Source organism: Micromys minutus (assembly GCF_963924665.1).
Source record: "Micromys minutus genome assembly, chromosome: X".
In the NCBI taxonomy this organism is placed as follows: Eukaryota; Metazoa; Chordata; class Mammalia; order Rodentia; family Muridae; genus Micromys; species Micromys minutus.
The window spans coordinates 78,316,499-78,341,394 of NC_137970.1; the positions used below are offsets into that span (position 1 = coordinate 78,316,499).

At 34.3% G+C, this 24,896-nt stretch overlaps 1 protein-coding gene across 1 annotated transcript in view; it reads left to right on the forward strand.

Annotated features, from left to right (window-relative positions):
• NRK (Nik related kinase) overlaps nt 1-24,896 on the forward strand; it is a gene marked incomplete at both ends in the record, with an annotated part of 89,820 nt that overhangs the window by 22,177 nt on the left and 42,747 nt on the right. The window contains 4 exons of the mRNA XM_080910157.1: nt 16,945-17,001; nt 18,200-18,271; nt 21,718-21,843; nt 23,352-23,462. Of these exons, the coding sequence (XP_080766283.1) occupies nt 16,945-17,001; nt 18,200-18,271; nt 21,718-21,843; nt 23,352-23,462 (366 nt within the window). The remainder of the gene's footprint in view (nt 1-16,944; nt 17,002-18,199; nt 18,272-21,717; nt 21,844-23,351; nt 23,463-24,896) is intronic.

The following is a 24,896-nucleotide window of genomic DNA, read 5'->3' on the forward strand; positions in this document are numbered from 1 at the left end:
ACAGAATTGGGGAACTCCTGATGTTGGTAACCATAGCTTTTACTGTCCCTTTTTAAAAGTCTCTTTCCAGTTATCAATAAACCCTGCTTGTCTAGATGTCTTCAAAGTACATATAGTTCAGAGACTATGTTCTTTTTCAAATGTGGTTTTGATTAATCCATTCTTGGATCATCCAGTTGGTTTTTGGTCAGTTAACTTGAGCCTTGGACTTTAATACTATTTCTTTTTCATATTTGGCCATGTAAAAGGAGGATTAAAGCACATATCAAATCTAAGCAGCAGGATTTAAACCAAGCCAGACTCATGAACTCTTGTTCTTACTCCTCCCTTCCTATGTTAGACATCTAGTCCCTGCAGCATCACCAATGTTTTCAATTAAGGAAGCCAGTTTAAGTGGCATGTGGACCACTTTCTTAAGGGAAGCCCAGAAGCCAGTGCTAAAGTATTGGCAGATAATAAAGGCAAAATTAAAATCTAGTCACTTTGAATTTACTAGAAATCTGTTAAAACTTCTATAAAACCCCAAGACATTAACAGCCCTGATGGTAAAGGAAGGAGGGCTGCAGTGTCTTTCAAATGTTTCTGAATGCCCCCTTATATCCTTTGGAGAACTACCATCCAACTAAGTGAATCCCAGAAGTGATTATTCACCTGTGTTTCTGCTCCTTCTCTTCTGGCTAAGCCAGATTCATAGACTCTACTTTCATATATTAATTCCTTTTATGTTGTCATTCTCAAAGTCAGGCATCTCGATCACTAACAGCATCAGTATCATCCAGAAACTTGGTAGAAATGCAGAACTCTTGGTCCATTCCAGTAATTTTGAAACAAACACAGCTAGGATTGCCAACTGGGTGAAACAAGAATCTTGCTTTAACAGATGTTGTCATTCTGGGTTTACACCTAGTGGGAGAGTCATTGCTGAACAACATTTCTTAGTTGTATTTCATCCTTGAAGTTGCTGCTATTCTCCCATTCTACATATAGTCGATAGTTAGAATCAACTACTAAGCAGAAGAAAAGCACATTTTTTTTCTTGGAATTTCATGATCACTTAACAAAACTTACTTAATCTCCTTCCCAATATAATGAATATATGAGATACATACATAAACACGCATGTACAAAACACACACACACACATACTCATTCACATAAGCAAAGATGCATTTAGAAATAAAAAATATTTACCATTATTTAGACATTCCAACAACCCATGAAATGAAAAGTAAATTGTCTTCTTTGTACTTGGAAAAATCTAAAGAAATGGATGAACTAGGCAAAATTTCCGGGTTAAATTTAAATTTCTTAGAACATATAGATTTGATGAAGAAATTTAAAACTCTCCTTCACAATAAAAATAAATTATAAACCATGAAAGTATGTCTCTGGGCATGGATAAAAGCAAACACCCTGACTTTCCTGCTCCCACAAATCCCTAGAAGTTTAGAAATACACGCAGCCCTGGTTTTGATTATAGAATTAGTTACTTTTCTCTGCGTGGCATATGTATTCTGTTAGTGAATTGGAAACTTAAGCAATTTGTTCCTTACATCTTAATACACAGTCGAGTAGCATTTTGGGACAGTCTTCACAAAGTTCTTTCTTGGCAAGTTAGTGATGGCAGCTTAATGCACTGGTTTGGAGTAGTGTAAGAGCATTCTGCAGTAAATTTCTCTGTGATGATGGCTTAGAATGTACTAAATGTTTCTGCAGAACTTTTAGATCTGGAAACCTGGGCAGGGTTTTTCAGAAAGGGCATAAGTTGACAGTTGTGTTAGAAAAGGCTGTAAGCTCTCATGGTAAGATTTACAAAGAGATAATTTGGAGGTGATTTGAAGACTTTTGTTATTTTCTTGTCAAATATATTCATCCATCATTCCAGTCAACTTTGTGACTCCATTTAAGAGTAATAAGGTAATAAGAGAAAGAATGTTTGTTAAACCACGTGTTTGGTTAAATGAATTCTCAGTTAGCTTATGCTGGCTGAATATATCATTCAAAACACATAGCCTCAAGCTACTACTAATGTTTTATATATTTGTAGCAAGAAACTGAGGCAACATTAACATCTGTAAGCCACATGAATACAATATTCTATTTAGTTAATGAGCTTCAGATGAAACATATTCGAGTCACAGAATGCACCAATCCATATGGACTCTAGCATATGTCACTTATGTTTCTCTTCACCCTCACCTACATTGACTGAGTCCAGATTCACTACATTCTGGTACATTGTACTTTAAATGGATGTGCCATGTGAGAAAGGCTCTTGAGTTCTCTCAGAGGTTGGCTTTCAGTAAGTATAGGCAACAGTCCATATTTTGTTGTTCTATCCTACTCTTTGGAAAATAGATCTTACATGAAGGGAAAAGAAAAAAGAAGATAACAGAATGCATATGCAATGAATGTAGAGAGAGGGGCTGTTACAGAATCAAAGAGTCCAGCAACAGGAGAGCATTGTGGTAGAGAGGCAGTGGAGATAATAAGACAAAAGCATGCGTGAAACTGCTATAATGAAACCAATTATTTGGTATACTAACTTAAACCAGGAATAAAAAGGAAAGCAGTATTGGTGTCTTAATCCTCTAAAAGTGCAGGCAGTTGGGTCAGAAACAGAAGCCTAATACAGACTCTGCTTCAAGCTGCTGGAAGTAAGCAACTCAGAAGTTCAAGTTTTGATGCTTATCAGAGGATTGGAAGTAACTTGTGATATTAATATGTACAATATCAAGGTGAGAAATGAGAAACAAAAATAGAATAAAGAAAATTGGTCTAAGAATCTAAAAGAATAGAACAGAGCAGAGCAAAATAGGCTTTCTGGCCTTCTGAGTGAGTGTATGAATAACTGCAGTCAAGCATCACTTAATGACTGTGATTCGTTCTGAGAGAAAAGCCTTCCATGTTTGAACACACACAAATATGCATATATATACATGCATGTGTGTGTATTATATAACATTATATATTATACATACTAGATATATACTAATAATTACTACACACTTCAGTTATTTTATAATTTTATGGGGTCACCTTCCTATATGTCATCCAACCAATGTATAGATTAAGAGTAGGCAACCAAAATGCTAAAAATGTATAAGTCTAAAGCCAATCATGGTAGTGTTTACACCTTTATTAGATAACAAGTAGGAAGGCCGAAAAGGAGGATTGCTTATGTCCAGAAATTTAAGGCCCTCTTGGACAACCCAGAAAGGCCCATCTTACAAATATAAGAGATATAATTTGATAAAGAAAAGAACCGATACTGAGATACCACAGGCATAATATCATGCTTGACTAGTAACAGACTTCCTCTAAGTAGCACCATAAGGTTACTTTTGGTTTTTGTATTTTGCTTGTGTGTGTATAAACTGAAGGGGTTGGATTAGAATCTCATTAAGCTAAGGCAGTTCTCCATTGAGGTGAACTGATTTGCAGGGTGATAGGGGAATAGAACTGTTTAAGTGTCAGAAAGTAAATCATCTGTCACAAAACAGGTGGAATGGATAATGTCAAGTGAAATTCGAGAAACATCTGTTTGCCTATATAACAGTGCCTGGGTCAAGATGGAGCCACCTGGTTGAAATGATGTATCGGATTGCAAAAATCGGAATCTGGCTGACCCAGGACATTTTGGGCAGCATGAAAAATAAAAAGACTTATCAGTTTTATATTGTTAAAGATTGTTTTACTTTACTTTCTGGGGATTAGTTTCCATGCTAGCAGGGAAAGAAGAGAAGTGAGTTAATGAAAAGTCACCATCATTTTGAGGATTATGCTCATAAAAAGAGATTGCAGCTAAGATGAATAAGCACTGTATTCTGAATCCTTTCCTTTCTCGCTTTCTTACATTGGCTTGCTCAAATCGATCTCTTTCATCTGGGGTTAAGAGATGTCACTGTGTCACTGACTACATCAGTGTGAAATGTGAATGCTTAATGTGTTTATGTAAATTTCTTAGTTATGGTTTACAGAATTGGATTTACCTTCCTAAGCATAACCCACGCATACACAAAATACAAACCATGGTAGAAATGATGTTGAAAAGGAAATAATGAGAGGCAAGGCCAAGTACATTCTCTTGTTGACCGTGAGTTCCCTTGCTATACATGAAAGGAGTACCTATAAGTATCCTGCAGGAAAGTTTCTAGTGATGGATACACATATTTCAGTGACTTTGAAAATCATATACAGCCTATCAAATAGATCTTAAAGTGCTTCAGGTATTCTCAACAACACAATTGCTCTTTTCACTTCTGTAACTTTAGCATCCTTAAAAAAATCCCTGCTATCTTCACAATGTTTTCGTTTCATGCTTTTTTCACAAATATAATTAATATGATGCAATGATTTGGGTTGGATTTCATAAAATTTCTCTATTCTACCATCCCACAAAGGACCTACTTTTCCTTGTCTACCATCTACACAATATTATCTCCACCCCCAAGGCTTATCCCCAAAATGAATGCACTAGAACTTCTCTTGCTCCATTCTATCTTTTTAATGGTGAAAAACTTTACTTTTAAACCAACCACATAAGACTGCAAAACAAAGTATAAGCTTGCTGTCTATGTACTATACAGTCCCACTCAGCCAAAAATATATTGCCTACTAGAAATAAGTTTAGCAATTTTGCTGAGAAGCATTAAAGACACCGTAAATACAACTCTCCCTCCCCCAGTTCTAACATCTGCCAGTAATTGTGTTCATCATAAATGTTGACTTAGGAAAGTTAAAGCCACAAATACATCCATTTTGGAGCCAACTTCTTCTCTATATACTTTGTTTGTACATCAAATGATCCATATCCTGGTACCAAAATATTCTGTCACCCTTTGCTATCCTTTGAAAAACATCTCTAGATAATCTCAGTCAAAGTAAAATCATGGGGAAGAAAGTATGTCTGAGACTTTAAAATACTTCTTTTTCTTCCTTTTAGATATGGGTGATGACTTTCTTATTATCCTTATTTTGTAAAATGTCTTATGATTAGGTTTAATTAGTGCAAGATAATTACCTCGCTTCCTTTTCTTTTTCCTGTTTGAAATTTTAGTGGCTAATCAGTGAGAAAACCTTGGATTTTTAAAGAAGGCTCTAACGATGTCATTTATATATTTTTCCAAACTAGCTCCTGATTAAATCCAAATTGACAGTTAAAGTGTTGTAAAGAAAAAAAATAATTTATTTTAACAAAGACTCAATTACATCTTTTTTCCTGGTTGTTGCCTGCATTGTTTTGTTTTTGTTTCATTTCCTTTTATTTGTTTTGAGCCAGAGTTTCACTCTATGGCCCCAACTAGCCTGGGACCAACTATGCTAGCCTTATTTATTCTGATGGCCATATCTCCTTTGCCTTCAAAGTAGTATTGCAACAGTGATTGACCACATCTTTCCATATTTACATTCAATATTAAAAGGCTCTTTTTATCTTGAATATAAAATTATTTCAATGATAATTTTACAGTGAACAAGTCCACTTTGCATGTTGCTGTCTTATTTTATATGCAGGCTAAACATCTAAACCACATTTTACATTTGTGAAAAAGCATGAAAATAAATCATTGTGAAGATGGCAGGGGTGTTTTTAAAGATGCTAAAGTGACAGAAGTGAGGAGGGCAGTTGAGTTGCTGGGTAAATGCCATTGGGGGAAAATTGCTCAGTTGCAGCTATTGAGACTAACCATACTTCAGACTGCTGGGTGAGTTGAGCAAAAACATATACGTCTATGCAAAATTATCATTTTCAATGTTGTCTTTCTGATGTTTAGTCAAAGTATTTCATATTTTAATAAACCCATCTCCTTTTTATCAGGTTGCTACAGTTAATAGCAGCAGCCATGAGCTTCTACATAATAGAAGTCTATCTTTGAAGTTCTCTTTGGACTTTTTCATCTCTCAATGTAGCAACCCTATTGCCTGCAAATTTTCTTACATAGATACAGTCCAATTCAGTAATTTCAGCCACTAAAATATTCTTCACTTTTAATGATGGTTAGCCTGGAAATCTGAAAATTACATATAGGTGACTTTCCTTTTGTACAAAGATTTTTTTTCACAGTGTCATCTCTCACCATCTTCCTCAGTGATTTATTCAAATTACATAAGCAAGCATTTTTTAGTCACTTTTACCGTCAAAGTCAATGTGGTCAGGAATGCACAGGCCCCTTTTTGGAAGCTGATGGTTTTTTATGGTTTCCCCCTATATGGGCATTAAATTGCGTGAACACACTTGTCCTTTGAGGATTAAAATTTTGATCTTCAAGTTTTTATGTAATTACCATTTTATTTAGATTATACACTTCAAAGTTGTAAATCTAATTTTGTCATGAAAGGATATAACATACAATTATCACTATAGGAGGAATTGTATATCACAGTTCCCAGAGATAGTTAATAATCTGAAATCTAAGTGAAACACAAAAACATCATTAACATATAAAACTGCATAGTATATTTAGTTACCTTCTAAACGTGGATATCTTGAGACTTCTATAGGTTACTGTCCATTATGACTTGGCAATTTTGCAAGTTAAGTCAGTCTGTTTCTTAGGAAAATCATCAGGTACTTGAGATTCAAGTTGCAAGATCTTTTAAAATTAAAAATTGACACACAGACTATCTAAAACTATCATGTGTAATAGTTAAACAAAGAAGTCAAAAGCTTAGAGAAAAAAATCACCATTTGTTTTAACTGATGGCTTAGAAAATTTTATATTTCTCTTATACTTTTTGGTTGTTAGCCTAGGCCTCTAATGGATGAGCCATCTCTCCAGCCCTTAAATAATTCTGCTGGTTCAATTTGGTAGTTCAACTTGCTAAAAGTAAACAGTTTGTTTCTGATTGACTTTCTGTAAGGGAAGACTTGGTCAGGACAGAATGAATTTAGTTCATTTAGTCACTTATGTAACCTAGATTTTGCTAAAAATGATAGATACATTTCACAAATTCGAAGTAAAACAAACCACTTATGTGATTTACTCCATTTCCTGACATTCATCAACTCATCAGTGAACATTAAGACCACAACCTTGCCCATTTTTGTTCATTTAACAAGAATAAAGTGTTCCATTCTTTCTCCTCTCTTCTCCCTTCCCTTTTTGATTCTGCATCCTTTTCTCCTTACTCTTGCATCAGGAAGGAAGCTTACAGATATTTGACACTTGTATCCTCCTAAGTTCCCCAGTGCAAGGACAGAGCCGTCCCCTTTTACCCTCCCCTATAGAACTCTAATTTTCAGTCTCCTCACTTGAGATGTTTCCTGTTTTTTGTATGCTGCTTCAATCTCCAGTTTTGAAACTGCTTCTTGTACTCTTCTGCACCTACACAATGAAACATCTTTTCAAGAATTCGAATAAAGCAACTTAACAATAAAACATTGTATCTACCTCATTACCTGTGTTTGGAGGAGGAGAATAGTAAATGGAGGCGGTGGGAAGTAGAAGCCCGTTCTGAGAAGAGATTTATTATTGGAGAAAAGAGGCTCATTAAGGAGGCCCTTGAGCTCAGCCTTTTGCCTATTTCCCCATGAACGTTGTATTATTTGAATTGTCATAGTTCACAATTAAATAAAGGTATACAATACATGACAGTAAGAACAACCTCTAAACTACAGTGTTGACAGTGACTCATGACTCTAATACCAGCAAAGACCCTCGGAGACAAAATCCTTTTGAGTTAAATCCCAGATGTAGTTTTAGTGAGGTTTTCTGTTGTTGTTATTGTGGAAATAAAGGAACATGTTCCAATAGCTCTTCAGGCATGCAACCAAAGCTTAGGCCCACACAAGAGGTACACTGCAGTTTGAAAAAAAAAAAAAAAAAAAAAAAACTTTAATTAGGCCCAGAAGTTAATGAATTTGGTAGATTAATAAAGAAGAATCAGAGCACAAAAGTATAATAAACCGTCCTAACTTTGCCACCTTTCTTTATAAGAAGGAAGAAAATAATTGTTTAGGAAGAAAATAATTAGTCTTGTAGCTTTATCAGCATGCCTGTGGCAAAGTCCATGGCAGAATCTTCCCTTTATTCATGTCTTGCCAGTACTGGCATTTTGGAAAAATTCATGAGGAAACAACCACTTCAGTCATAGCCCCACCCCCAAATAATTAGACTCAAAGAATTCTTAGCTTTCTCGGTATTCTAGGTGATACAGCTTTCTAACAATGAAAGTCAGGTGCATTTTTAGAAAAAGAAGAAAATCAGAAGATATTTTGATGGTAGGATTTTATCTCTGTTGGAAAGTCTCAAATGGGCTTGCTTTCTTGGCTCACATTTATTTCTATAAGCAATTAATTTATTCATAATTTTAAAGCTTATTCTACTATTAAAATATAAGAATGTGCATTCAAAGGAATGTAAAATATGTTCTCAAAGAAGTGATTTTAAATTAGTAAAATTGCAAGGAGTTATTAATGCAGTGTATCCAGAGTTGCAGTGGAAAACTTTGACCTCTGTTTGAGAAGTTTATACATGAAGCTGGCAAAAATTGCTAAGAATACAATTACATTTACATTTGGTATTTTTGAACTATGTGAATTCTGCTATCAACAAGTAGAGAATAACCATTTTTGTCAGGCACATGAGGGACATTTTAAAAACCTGATTGTATGCTTAAGTATAAAGAAAATATTGTATTTAATGGGTCCATATCACACAAAACACACTCTGGCTAAATTCAATAAAATTTACAAAGCAATGACAAAATGCAACAAAACTGTTTTTGATATATTTGGAAATGGAACACATGCCTCTGTCTATAATTTGTAGGCAAGTGACTACTTAACTATAAACTCAAAAGCATCTTGGCTCAGATCTTTATCTAATCCAGTAGTGCTTTTTGCTTGTGAAATTTAATGCATATCAAGTAATAAGTTCATAGCATAATTCATACATATTTGCTGAATGCATGAACAAAATATTGCTAAAATCATTTGAATAATTAATTAACTTACCTGTAGAGAGATTATTTAATCTACTTGCAAAAGTGGTTGTGTTCAAATTTTGGGCGCTATTATATTATATGTCAAGTATCTGGCTTGATAAATAGTTTAAAGGTGATATGTAATAATTTAAAAAAAGAGAAAAATCCACAGAGACCATTTGACAGACTGAAAAACACCAGACTAGGAATGATTCTAGGACTGAGCTTTGGTTCTGTCGCTGTCTATGTGGATTAATAGATTAGTAGTGAAAAATATAAATATAATAGAAAACATAGGAAACAATTTGAAATAGGAAAGAAAAGGTCCAAAATTTGGAACAAGGCCACTTCATCCTCCTCTCTGTGCTCCCATGATATGTATATCTTTTCTTCCTTCATTTCCAACCTGAGAATATTTTTTTCATCAATATGTTTCTCCTTTCTTACATGACTGTCTCAATGTCTCAGATTACCTGACACTTTCAGATTGCCTGACTAAATCTAACTAATTTTCCTCAGTGATTTTCTTGTTTGAGGTGCTCTTAAATAAAATATCTTACACAGCTCACATAAAAACTTTTCTTGAAGTTATAAACTCCTTGTCTACCATAGCGCAGGTCTTTTGTGTTTAAACCTCTGTTGGTAGAGCTGGGAGAGTTAAGAATCTCCTTTGGAGTGGGACAATTTTAAAGGCAACACTGATGCTCTGGCTGGTTTACCCCTCCCCTCCCCCGTCAGCCAGCTGTTTCAATGCTTTCCTTACATTGGTTGTGCTGCTTGATAGAATCGGAGACATTGCCCCTCACATCTGTCAGAACAGATGGAATACATTCTGTGTGAGTGTTAACTGATTCATGCATTGCATAAAGAAAGCAGTTTATGTTAAAACATTGTGACATTGTGGTGAAGCATTATCCATTCTGGCTAGAACTTGTTTGCTTATAAAAGATGTGGTTTTTTGCTAGTGCCCATGCCTTGAACCACTGTCCCATGATTAAGTCCAAAGATATCTTACCTTAAAAAAAAAAAGGAAGAAAGAAAGAAAAAAGTAACAACTCCGTGTTCATGAGAATGAGAAAAAATGTGGTGAGAGAGAAGGGAAGGGAGAAAAAGAATGTGAAAAGTAGCTTCTGGGAGCTGAACTCCCTCTTGTGTTTGTAATGTATAGTACTTTTGAGGGGAAAACAGTCAGAGGCTTAAAAGCACACACACACAGAGTTATGTAGGTATCTTTTATTTTATGTTTTTACTGTACTTTGATGAATGATGTTGCTTGGTGGTATGAGCACTGGTTCTGAGAGTGTGTAGGACCTAGTCATGTATGTGACAGTTTCCTCAAAATATGAACTTCCACTTTATAGACTGTGACTATTTTTAAAGACTTGTGTGTCTCTGTTATGGGGAGTGTAAATATGCCATGAATATACAGATGTTAACAAAACAAAAGATGGTGTTGGAGCCCCTGGAGCTAGAGTTACAGGTGACTGTCAGCCACCTGTTATGGGTGCTGGGAACCATGCTCAAGTCCTTGAAAGAGCAGTCAGTGTTCTTAGCCTCTGAGCCAACTTTTCATGCCTGCAGGCTATGACTTTTGTATTAATGCCCATTTGTATTAATGGCGAACATTGAAACTTCTAGGATTCCACCTACTTGTAAGAATGAACTTCAATGGTTTTGTGTTTTGATCACCTCTAGACCTGGCTTATCATGTAACTGTCTATTGAAGACATCTCTTAGTTACTTAGTAGCCACTATCCATATTTCTAGCCACAAATTTTGATCTTTATTGTGCATTTTATGCAATTTGCTGTTTGAGTGTTGTAGTGTCAGAGAGAGCAGCTCCATTTGCAAATGATGCTACTTCATATTTTGACCTATTTTCCCCTGCAGGAGTAATGACAAGGGTAATAAAAGTCAGTTGAAGCTGCTGTATAAGCACACATAACTGCCTCAAATTACAGGGCAGAGCCTAAGCTACAAAGCCACTGAAACCGCCAAGGCCCTCTTCCGACTATTTCACAGTTGTACCAAAGCATGACCGTGACTGTCCCAGATTTTTGGAAGTGGAAAAACATTAGTCTGTCTGATTATTCTGAGGCTTCTGTAGCTTTGTGCTTTGCAAAATCTCCTTCACTCTGAATCCATTTACTAAGCTAGCCAAGGTTTTTGTAATTGGATGGTTAGCTACTAAAGAAAGAGATGAAATACTTGGTGTTCTCAGCACTTCGCACCTCTAAACTCAGGAGAACCACAAGGGGTCTGTATCAGGGCTATTTACTGAAGGTTTCGGTGTAGTAGCAAGACTGAGGATTAGGCAGTATCCTCTGACAGACTAACCTTGTTTCGGTTTGGCCACAGCCTTGGCACCACTTCCTTTTAATAGCCCCCTGCCCTCTGACATGGACAAGCACATATCTTTCCAAGCCTTGAGGCTTTCTAACTAAAGAGAATTGCATGGAACTTTGAGTGGCCTCACAGTGTAACCACAGAGATGATTACAGGGTTGAAGAAGGGAAATTCACCTACTGATAATTAATGCTCTTTGGATTCCTGGAGTACCGAGCAACATGGCAGCATTTAACGTGCTTTGTCTGAGATCTCAGTATATTAGAGTGCTTATTAGGCGCTATGATCTCTCTAAATTTTCTACTAATTTGTATGGCATAAAAATTATCCTGTGTTTCACCATCACTCACATGTCTACACTCACCACTCGGCCCCTCCCCTCCTATTTTAGAATCAGACTGCAATTAAGTTGATTTAGCCCAACACACCTTTGCTGAATGCCTGTAACCCTAAAACCGAATAAAAATAAAACTTTCTTTAAAAATCTGTCATCTACGTAAATGATTCATTTGATAAAAGGAACGAATGTATGAGCCCCCAGACACAGAGTATCAAGTGATTATATAACTTAAATTTATGTTAATTAACTGGAGTGTCAATTTACCCTCATTTTACACAAAGATATGATATCATCATAGTAGCATGTAAGTAACAACTGTTTTATAAATAATATTTACAATATATTTTAAAAATCTGTTACAATTTTTAACATAAACATGACTCCTTTTTACCCTCGCTTGCAATGCAATGCAGTTTGATTGTAGGAGTCTTAAATTCTAAGGCCCCACATTTAAAATAATATTTATTCAGTTTCAGACTCCAACGGCTTCTAGCCATAATTATTTGATTGGGCCTATTCTGAGTTTTCTTTAACAGGGGAGGGGAGGTATGGAGAGAAAGGAGGTGGAGGGAGAGAGAGACAGAAAGAGAGAGAGATCACACCTAGGAAGACATTTCCAATTCTGATACACATGACTCTTAAAAAGCTGTAGCAATGAGATGTTCATGCAAACATTGAATAATAGATCCTGCATAATGCTCTCTGGCTGCCCTTCAGTCTCATGTAATAATCATAGTGTGTGTTAATACAACATATTAAGCTTTGTAAGAATATAAATGGATGTGGTGTGTTTTGATAATTTTGTCATGAATTGTCATCTATCTAATATCTGCATATCTGAGTTTCTTAAAACTTATTTTTATTTAAAACAAAACTCATAATTTCCCATTTCTTTCCAAATATACTACAGCTCCTGCTTGGTGAGTGATTGGCATTTCATTTAAGTCCTTAGTTCTCACCCTCTATCATCACCATATCATTGGTAGTTTTGATTACACTTCCACTGATTACTCTGAACACATCTGCCATATTGGGCTTCTTAGGCTGTTTTGTAATGATGGGAGGATAGGAAGGAAGCAATAGAAACCATCCATGAAAGAAACAGCACCCTTGTTACCAGTCTGAAAGGGTAGTTAAGGAGAGGATGTGCTTAGAAGGAAAGCCCTCAACCAGCCACTTGCTTTTATGTTTCTAGACAGACCTGTTGGTAGAAGCTATTCTGTTAGCCATGGTGTCTCTACAAGTACTCCTAGATACTGATTATGGCTGCCCTTGCAGTGGCCATCCAGGATTAGTTGGGTCTGTTGCTATGGACCAAAACAGATGACAAATGACAGTGATTCTCTATGTGAGTCAAAGACAGCCACACAGTTATATACTGGACTCAAGTATCAATGAGTAGTATCTCAGTGGTCTTTCTCCACCACAAACCTAACTAAAAAGCAAGAATGCCATGGAGATTATGTGGTTTCAGTTTACCAACTAATAGCAAAATATATGACTGGAGGGGCTGTGAATGAATGGCTGAAGAGAAGTTAGTTTTTCCACAACAATTTCTTTAACTACATGATATATAAAAAAATGTCTAATGAAAATTACAAGACCATCAAGAACTATCCTATATTCTTTCTAGGAAAAGCATAGTAATTAACTGTTGCAGAATGATGGATTTTACAAACACAGCTGTCACAACTGCTATTTTAAATCATTTGTTATGGTTTAAAATGTATAATCCCCAAGAAATTGATCATTTCTGCAATTCAATGCTGATTTTTCAGTGCCTTACCAATTTAGGTGTGCATCAGCCTATTACCTAACAAAAGTCAGTCATAAAGTATACAACTATCTCTCTCAGTGATGTCTTCTCTCTCCTTTTCAGCATGATTTTATTAGTTTTCCCACTGCCAATTCTGCTTGTGACTAAAACAGGTGTGCCCTGACATTCCATGTTCCATTTTCTGCTGTATGGCCATTCGCCCATTTCCTAACATTTCTGTGCTTAATGGTTGAGTGTTGCTACTCAGCATTACCCAATAGCACATGCTTGTGAGGTTCTATGCAACTGAGACCACCATTTAATCCCTAGTCTTTTCAAATACTGTGCCGGATTCATGTTCCAATTGGCATCTGTGCTATTTCTTCCATAAAGCTTTCCCAACTATTCTAATGGAAATCAGTGAATAGCTGAATGAGATCTTTATCTTCACCTGAACATCCCCAAACATGTAGGAGAGCCTTATAAAATAATACAGAAGAAATGCTTGTTGAAAAGAACTGTGCTGAGAGAATGGAAAAATAAAAACACTTGGAAAGTTGATGGACTTATTGGTCAGTAAGGAGGTAGTTAACTTTGGGTCAGTTGGGAGGTGGTTGACTTATTGGTCGGGTAGGAGCTGGACTCTGATGACACACAAATTTCTTCTGTTGTTATCCGTTCACTTATGTTCACTTCTGGAAAATTAATGTTTAAATTACCCTTACTTTATTATTTTTAAGAGACCTCCCCAAAAAGAGTAATTAGTCTTGAGTGTAGTTATTTGACTTCCCAAAGTAATTGAAGGAATCTGGACATTGAGAAGAAATACATGTTTTCTTGTAACCCTCACAATTACATTTGTGATCTTACCTTCATGTTTATTGTATAGCAAGATTTAGTCTCCAATTAAAGAAATATTTTATATATGTATATGAGGACACTATATATGCATATGTTTGTGTCTTAATTTTAGGAGCATGTAGTATTGTCTATTAATAAGATACATTAAACATCCTGGTACTAATTTCCAGCTCATGAAGACCAACAGCACAGTAATGAACTCTGCCTTTTCTGGAGGAAGAAAACTAAATAATGTTGTTTATTTGATTACCTACATTAATTAAGAACACAAATCTTTGCCAAGTTGAAATTATCACATTGAGAAATTTTTTAATTTTTACTCTTGAGTTACTTCAAATAGATCTGTGAAAATAATACGTGTTTAGTTGTAAAAGCATTATATGTTGTTAGGATAGTCATTTAGGATCTTATTAGTGTCTGTTTATGGTAGATTATATTCGTTGTTCTTAACCCTTTAACCAATTCTACTAGAAATTCAAAACTGTATGAGTAACAAGTCCTTGAATTTTCTTTTCCCTGTTATAAGTATACATATCTTAAAACTTATAACTCCAGACAGTATATCTTTTTAGTACTTTTGAGTATTTTATATTTTAAGAAATATTATTATTCCAGTGCAACCAGTGAGTCCCTGTATATTGTTGATGTTTCTATAGAAAAAGTGAACAACAAAAACCAATGTATAATTTTGGGCTGTTCAGTACTCGGTACATCGATGACAGTTCTGATTACTTTAGAGTACAAAACCTATCTGCTTTCTTACCACTTTCTACATGTATTTAATTTTACACAAAACATAAATTATAGCTGAAAAAGAAAAGGCCATATTTAACCCACATTACAAAGACTGCCCTCCTCTCACTAGAGAATTGTCGTCGGCTCTCAGCAAAAAGCAGCTTCCACAGAACCAGCAAGCCACAAGATGGCACTACTGAACAATTACTTTATTTCCAAAAGGTGCCTTCTAGATTCCCTAACTGGCTAGTCAAGAATAACAACAGCATTCTCTTTCAAAACTTATGTCAATAGATTCGAATGGATTATAGTATGACAAGGAACGGGTAGTGGAGAAAATTTACGGGTCTTATTAAGTGATCAAGGTCACTACCTCATAATCGTTAAGTTGTGATATATTTATTTTTTCTTCTACAAGTATGTAATCTCAAAATAATTACAAGACAGCATGCTGAGGTACATTATACAAACACAAGCTGAGGTACATTATACAAAATGGTTGACTATAAAATCATGAAGAAACTGTAATATAATATAAAGGAGTATTATTCTAATAATAATTTTTATACTGTAATCATGTAATATATGCTTTTATGAACCTATTGTCTTAATTTAAAAATGACTTCATAATAAATGATAAAACTATCAGAGTACAAGAGAGAACTCTGAAATGTTATTTTAATAGCAGCAATTTAATTGTGTATTTTTGTATGCATTAGACACAATTGTTGATTCTTAATCTATTACATGATTGTAAGATCTAGAGTCTATTTTTCCTTCAGGGATAGTGAATAACGTCTTGAAACACCATTTTAGTATATAGTTGACTGACAAAAAAACTGTGTGATTTTTTAAATGAGAGCCAATCCCTAATCACTGATTGAGAGAATACTAAAAAAACAAAAAAACAAAAAACTTTACATCATGAATACCAGCACTTAATGACTTCACTAATGTATATTCACAAGTATGAAAGTGATACAGTTAAAATTTTACAGCTTATGCATGATAAATCTTTGCTAGTACACCAAATGCTTTATATTGCACAGAATAGCAGTACAAACAGAATAGCAGTTTGACCCATGAATAACCTCTTAGACTCAAAGAAAGTAAAGTTGTAATTTGATGTACCTATGGAGAAATTCAGGGATGAACAACTATGGTCACAATATAGAGTACTAGGTGAAATTCAAGATTGGGAGACTACTGTTCAACCTAGTACAGTCCAATAATAGTTATCTGCTAGAGAACTGTCATATAAGGCATTCTACTTACTTACACATAATAATATTGAGGAGAAAATTTTCTAATACCACAACATGAAATATATTTGAAAATTAACAGCCACAAAATAATCTCTAATTTTAAAACTATATATTCATTTTAATATTATTACAAATCTATGATATGCATTTAGGCTAGGACTACATTAGAAATTGTTTTGATTCCACTAAGAAAAACTATTCCAGAACTATTTCATAAGTTTTGTGGTTCCTGTGATTCAAGACATATTAAAACATTTAGATTTGTTGGATTAACTATACATCACTCTTATCAGAGATCATTGTGAAAGAAATACTCAATAGGAACATATCTTTGTACAGTACTACATGCATGTAGGTCAAAAATGTCTTCTCTTTGTGTTGTTTTCAAGTGAAAATTTACACTGTTCATCTGGATTCCTCAGTGGAACACAAATTGAGACAATTAATTATATTAAATAAGTAATAAGTATAGATGATTTGTTATGTCTGTGGCTTAATATAAGCACAAAATTATAATCTACTTAAACTTGCTTCATTTTCAGTGAAGTACTTTGGATTTGTTTAGATGCTGATAACACAGTTATGTTTGCTATAAACATGTATACATCTATTATAACATGCTATGTCCTTGCCTTTAATTATATTTTACTTTATTAGTTTCATGGTGAGTGGGTAAATAGCAAACATTTGACACATATCAATTTCCGCTCTTTCAGGGACTCCATGAAAAGACTGGTTCTTTAGTGGCCATTAAAGTCCTGAATGCCCGGAAGGTAATCAACCCTGTGTCCTCTCTGTATTCTGCTCATCTAATGCACTCTACAGGAGCTAAACAACTCTGAAACTTTTGGTTTGGAATCATGATTTCATATATTAGTGAGTTAACCCAGAATAATTATAGGTTTGTAATCACAACTTTTAATGTATTACAATATTTGGTTTGTTATATTTCCACATTATAAATATTTCACTCACACCATAAATTCTAAATATTTGATATTATAAAAACAATTGGGAAAATGTCTTTCTCTACCTCTAGTTGATTATCTATTGGCAGGGATATTTCCTTTAATACTGTGTTAATACTACTCTGCCCTGTCATACTTTTTCTCCAATATTTTTTCTGAGAATTGAGGCCATTAGATTTCCAGTGACAGGTAGAAGGAAAGAAGTTGTCAGAGAAGCACCTTTTTCTTATGTTTTCTGACAGATAAGCAAGAGAGACAATTTAATTGGCACTGTTCCTGCTAACATTCATAAAGCTGTGTCACAGTTCATAATCTGTTGTCAAAGAATTTGTGAGGGACTGAATTCTGCTCTTTCTTTAGTACTTCACTTTCTCATGAAAATATTAACTCAAATGTAACAGAAGTTAAGAAATTTTTATTTCATTATATCCCAAAGGAAAAATACCCGACAGACCATGGAGCTTTATGGAACTGCTGTACCATAAATGAACTGTTAGTTTGCAATTAGTGAAGAAACCACAGTGTACTTTTGTTTTGCAAATGAATGTGTGAATCAGGCGGTTTGAGAGTCCTGTAGATTTATAAAACATAGCTCCAAATAATCCACTGCTTTTTTAACGTAAGATTGTATAAGTTACTCATTTCCTTACTTTAACTTAGGAGCTCTAGAACCATATTAAATCTTTGAATATTTAAAAGTCATGGTAGGACAATTGATGTTTAATAATAATTATCTGCATTAATAAAAGGAAAATAACACTTCACTGCTGCAAAATTTCCCATTAATGTGTCAGTTACATCCATTAGCATAAATTTGTTCCCAGTTTACACATGCTACAAGAAATTGGAATTTTAGATTAATACTATTAGTGCAAAGCAAGACAGGAATAATAATTTATTCATCTACAATTTAGTGCTAAAATAGCACACAATACTTCAGCATACTCGAAGAGTGTACTAGTAGGTCCAATAATAGTGTTTGTTTGTTTGTTTTTTATTTCAGAATCCTTTGCCTGAAATAGGAAAGCGGGTGAGAGTGAATAAATACCAAAAGTCTGTTGGGTGGAGATACAGCGTGAGTACTTAGTCTTCCTCAGCACCTCCATAGTCTTTTCCTTGATTTTAGCTTTCAATTCATCCTCTGCATTATCTCTACATGGGCTCCCTCTAAACTGCTCATGGTGGAAATGATAACACGTATCTCTTCTACTATTCATATAGATTTACTCAGCACAGTTGAACACTGACATCTGTCGAAGAAGAGGCCCTTTGCACAGTAAATTATTGGCTTCAGGGAGAAATGAGTATGTCTACAGTGCATAGAACCTTCACATGGGCTAGCAACAAAGGAAGAGCTGACTGTGCCAAGAATTTTTTTTTTCTAAAATTGACCTTTGCAAAGTACTTTTTTACATATTGTGCACCTTCTTTAAAACAAGTCTCTATTGCCCAGTTATGATGATCACAAATATCATTTAATTTGAGGCAAATTAATGGATGCTTTTTATATTGCAAAATCCACCCTAACACTCTTCACATATTTGTCCACAATACTTGGATACAAGGAGTACGAACCAATTTCTTCTTGGAGAATTTCTGATATCTCTCTTATCTCAATAATTACTGGTTTTAGAATAAGTTCAGGCAAACAGAACTGTATTTCTCAAAAAAAACCTTAGTTTTTTATTAAAATGTTATATAAGCCTTAAGCAAAAATTATTGTTCATATCAATATATTTCATTCATACATTTTTCTAGTTTTCTCTCCTGCAATCAAATAAATGAGGTTCAGTTATTTTCAGCCTTTATGCCTTCATAAATATAGTGTGACAAGTACTTTAAAAATAACCCTTTCTATTAACACAAACACATTTAAAATCTTTCTAGGTATAAGAAAAAAACCTGCTTCCAAATACCTTCATGATTTATCTGTTATACAACAGGTTTCTTTTAGTTTATAATGTATCATAATGGTAGAAGCATATTCAGAGGGAGAAGCTATAGCCAGCTTTCATAGATCAAAAATCCACAAAAAAAAAAACAAAGAAAAAATGTAAAATAGAATTATTAGGTGAATTCTACTTTTCTCAAAAGTTTATATCAATATAACATTAGCATGTCCAAACTTTTCTGGTATTCGTTCCATATTAAAAAAGGGGGGTTTTTGGTTGTAGCACTGGTGAATTTACAAAGGGAATTCTGGCATCCTTGAGCTGCCTCTTGACAAAACGCAGGATATTTAGGCCAGTCTGGGATCAACTGGCACAGAGCCAGGAAACACTGTAGCATCATATTACTGGGAGATGTGTGAGAGTTTTAAATTACCCACTTGGCCTGATGGATATTATGTATTTGTGTGTTTCTTACAAGCTCAACTTCCCGTTAATTGAGAGTGGCAAACACACTAATGCTTTCCAAACATATCTGATCTTCATTTATTTGCTTTGGGAGAGTTTACATTTATGTGGGAAGCCCACTCTTGGAAGTTTTTTTTTTTTTTTTTTTTTTTTTTTTAAGTCATGTCTTTTGAATTCTATGATTATGTTTTAGTAAAGGAACATCATTGCTAGCTAATCAGTTATCTCTGAATCAGCTTGAGTATTTTGGCTACAAAGTGTGTTAGTTGCACATTCATAGATCTACGAAGATAGGACAATGTTCCTATTTTCTACTGTATTTTTAAAGTAAATGGAATACTGGAAAGTGAAATGGGTTTCTTACTGTGGCGAATCAATGGTTAAAAGAGAAATGTACCAATACTAAAAGTTGGTGTTCTTTTCTGGCTAAGGTCAAATCCTCTTGATAGATTTCTCCCTTTAAACTTTGCTTTTCACCTCAGTGATCTCATCTAATCAGGTGGACTCAACGATCAATAAATTGATAATTCTTAAAAAGAATGCTTCAATGTCTGACTCCACCCTGAAAGCATCATTCCCATATATCTATTCTTTATAATGTTATACTGCCACCAAATGATATACACATATTCGCTGCTATAGGTAGATGTGTTTTATGTACTAAATGCCACATTTGCCTATCTCTAGCCATTGTATGTATCATATGTTATATATGTGTATTATGTATTGATCACTTTGGTCTCTAGCTACCTTTCTAGCATACACAACTCTGACAGAATGTATATTACAACCTTTTAAAAAGAGTCTGTTAGATAATCAGGGAGACTAAATAATTAATTGTTTTACTACATAGACATGATGTGCAGCTGATAAGATTAGGCAAACAAAGCTTTATTAGAAACTTAATTTAGAAGATTAGCATCAAATGAGCCCCTAACTTTAAAATGTATTAAAGGCTAACCACAACATCTTTCTACTAGCTTTATAAATGTACAAGAAAAACAGGACTGAAAATGGATCAGACACCTAAACATAAGAGCTGAAATCTTAAAATGCTTAGAAAAAAACATAAAGCTAAATGATTGTAATTCTGATTTGACGATGAATACTTAGATAAGAAACAAATCACACTAACAATAGAATGATAATAAGTTGGACTTTATTAAAAGTAAAAAATGTGTGTGCCCTATAGAACACATGAAAGACTAGAGCACGAAAAAATATTTAACACACACACACATACACACACACACACACACACACACACACACAAACCACACCAGCCAATAGGAAATAGATAAAATAATCTGAAACTATTTCTTCTCAGGAGATTATAGATCAAAACCACATGATATTGTCACTTCACTCTCAAAGAGCAGATAAAATGACTACTGGTGAATCTGGAGCAGTCAGAGCTTACTATATATGTATATTGGTAAGGAAAATGACACAACTGATATTGAAAATGAGTTTGGCTTTTCATCACAGTATTCAACATCCCAGATTCATCTGAATGAACTGCAAACACATACATTAAGAAAGTTGGCATGGATGCTTATAAAAACATTATTCACTGTGTCCATCATCTGATATTAAACCTAAATCAATGAAATACTAATATTTTATGAATGGCTATTTCATGCATAAACCTCAAAATTAGCTAGTCTGAAAAGAATACATATTATAAAATGTAATTTATATACTGTCAATAGAATATAAATTACCAGTTTCTCAGACCTAAGATGAATGTGGTAGAATTGGAGGTAGGCTTTGATTTCATTTTAGAGGAAATATGTTCTGTGATTGACTGTGCTGATATTAATATATAGCTGTGTTACTTAAACAGGAGACATATTTTAAGTGACTGAAGTATACAGTATATGAATTGTATTGAATTATATCTCAATGAAATTAGAAAAATAATATCACACCATCTATTGAATAATTTCTTAAGGTCCAGTGCTGCTGTTCTTGAGTCACATTTTAAGAACTTCTGAATTAAGATATCTTTAGTTTACTCTTTTTTCTGCTACACAATTGCAATTTTATAAAACGATTTCCATTAACAGTTAATTCTGTAAGATTTTCCTTTATATATACACTATACTTTAGAGGTCAATTGCCACTGATTTGTGTAGCTCAAACCTTTGTTTTCACTCTTTAGGATGAAGAAGAGGACCTTAGGACTGAACTCAATCTGCTGAGGAAGTACTCTTTCCACAAAAACATTGTGTCCTTCTATGGTGCCTTTTTCAAGCTGAGTCCCCCTGGCCATCAGCACCAACTTTGGGTATGTTTTTCTTTGCCCTGGTCTTATTCCATAAGAAAAGTCAAACACAGTGAACGAGCTAAGATGTGACATTTGCTTTCCTACTAGAAAACTTATGTCCTCAACTGTTCAAGATAGGATGGCAAAGTGTTTTTTGATTCCTTGTGACAGCGTAACCTAAGAAATGGAAAGAACTTAATTACCAGGCAAAGTGGGATGGAGACAGACACAAATGAACACTGTTGATTGAAGATTCATATTTTAAATTTTAGCTTTGCTGTTTTATTTTTTGCTGGTATCCAGGTGGCTTGATTGGCCAGGAAATAAGAAATAGATAAAGATTAATTCGAATCAGCACTTGACATGGAAATAACACGTTTTAGCTCTTTTGAAATATGTGCACTTGTGCATAAATACAGCTAAGTGGATCATTGATTTTTCATTGTGCCTGGACTAATATAAATGTCAGATCAATAAGGCATAAATTTCAGTAACTAAATGGAGTCCAGTATAACTAAGTCGTAGTCACTCAAATTTTTCCCATGCTCTACTATCTTAGATAATAAGTTTCAGCAAATGATACCTTGAAACACAGTACTTGGGACATAAACTGGAATAATGGATTCTTAGGGTCTTATAGTGTCAGTTAAAAGTTCTATTGTACACAGTGGATTTAAGAAATGGGGCCATTGATACTATAGAAGTGCTTACAACACATTACATTGAAATTCACATTTTAGCATGAAGCAGAATCTTCTAGAGAACTTTCTGTAATGCAGTGCTAAAACTCTTTTGCAAGTATTTACCTCATATAGGTGAGGAATGTGGGTAAAATTTGTACTCTCTAGTAAGTCCATAAATGATACTGATGCTGCTAGTTTAATAACATTATTCTTAGGATTGCTAAATTTAGAAATTTTTAAAATCAACCCTGTTTTTCTCAAGTGTCCAGGGCACTGGAATTTTTTATTTTCTGAAAATACTGAGTGAGATTTTATTGAATATTGTTCCATAGCGCTAATGTTTATTTATTCAATACTTAGGTATATAGTATATTTTCATAAAATATTGAAAAATTCACCTTTCATACATTATGAAAGGCTATTAGAAATATCGCAACCTGTTAATAAATATATAAGTACTCTTCATTTATTCATTCTAGCCCACTAAAAAAGAAAAACAAGTCTAATATCAATGAGCTTAAATTCTTTTAAGATTTTCTGTATCCAGGCAAACTAGTCCCTCAAATATCCATTTCTTTCTTTTCCACTGCCATCACCATTCAGGCTTTTCTTCCTCACCAACTTTTTCTAAGTATATTTTTTTTATCTTTTTAACATAAACTTGAATGATCTTCCTTCTAAATATCTCAAACTACAACCTACAAAACCTGTGATTGAAGTATTAGTTGAAATCCCACCTGCTGGTGAAACATTCCAATGTGTTTCCTGGTTTACCTTCTTCCACAAATTCTCATTCCAGTAATGTAACTTTCTAAAACAGTTGATGCTTTTCTGGTCCCATTGTAGATGGTAATGGAGCTATGTGCAGCAGGCTCTGTCACTGATGTCGTGAGGATGACAAGAAACCAGAGTTTAAAAGAAGACTGGATCGCTTATATCTGTCGAGAAATCCTTCAAGTGAGTAATCAAATCATCTTTGCCCCTGCTCTTAAAAGAACCTAGCTCTAAATATATAAGCTTATAATACTGTATAGCTGAGAATTCTAGACACAACCCATGGATAAGGAAGCCTAAAAGACCAAAAATACTGAGAACACTAACTACTATGTTCACCAGATCATGGAAATGACATCATGGCTTGACTATATGTATGTGTATATATTTATTTTTTTGGTTTGGAAAAAGGGGGTTTATATAACTCACACATCCAGATCATAGTGCATCATTAGAGGAAGTCAAGACAGGAACTAAAGCAGGGCTGGATCCTGGAGGCATGAGCTGATGCTCCAAGACTTGCTTCGGATGGCTTGCTCAGCCTGTTTTATTATGGAATTCAGAACCACCAGCCCAGGGATGGCATCACCCTCAATGGGTGCCCTCCCCCCTTGATTACTAATTGAGAAAATACCTCACAGCTGGATCTCATAGAGATGATTCCTCAACTGAGGCTCCTTTATCTCTGATGACTCTAACTTGTCTCAATTGACTCACAAAACCAGCCAGTATGCCCTGTATCATCTGATGTAAAACACACATGTGATATATCTTCCCATTTCCTGGACTGCAACAAAACCTATGTAGACTAGCATTTATAATGTCAAGATTTATGTGAGCAAGAATTGTGGAAAGCACCTTAGATACTATATTGATCAAGAAAGCTAATTTTAATATTCATAATATAAAGTTTAATATTTTGTTTTGATATAATTTTATTAATTTGATAGATATTTTATTAATAAGGATTGTTTTATTTTAATATTGAATTATATTTTTAAGTGTTGAAGTATCATCATAATTCAGATGAGGACTAGTCAGGAAAAGTCAGTGTTTTACAGTGTGAACCCAAGTTATTTGCATCCTTAAAAAAATAACTTACATCTTCTTTGATAGCCTCAAATTTTTCTTTAACTTCTAACATCTAGTTAGATGAAAGCAATGAGCTTCTTGGTCAGCCAAATTCTATTGGTGTTCCATAGGTAAGTCATTAGGGTCACCTCCAAAAAAAGAATAATAATAAACTGAAAAATACCCCAACACATTGGAACGCCATTCTTGCTATTTTGTTTGGATGTATTTTTAATAAAAATGGATCTGTTTTAAGAGTATAAATTATGTACCAAGTTTGAATTTTAATTCGTCATTTATCATTTCTGTGACCTTTAATAAGTTTCTTGCTTTCCCCAGCTCTCATGTTCCTTATCTACAATATGGGAGGATAAGATATTCCCTAAAGGGATTCTGTGACAATGTAGTAATGCCTCCATCTAAATATTTAGCACAATGTCTGGCACAGAATAAAAGCTCAATGAATGTATTATTAATGCCCAACTAGTTTCTGGCATGATCTCACTGAAGCATAATACTGCATACCATGTCATGGTTTAGACAGGT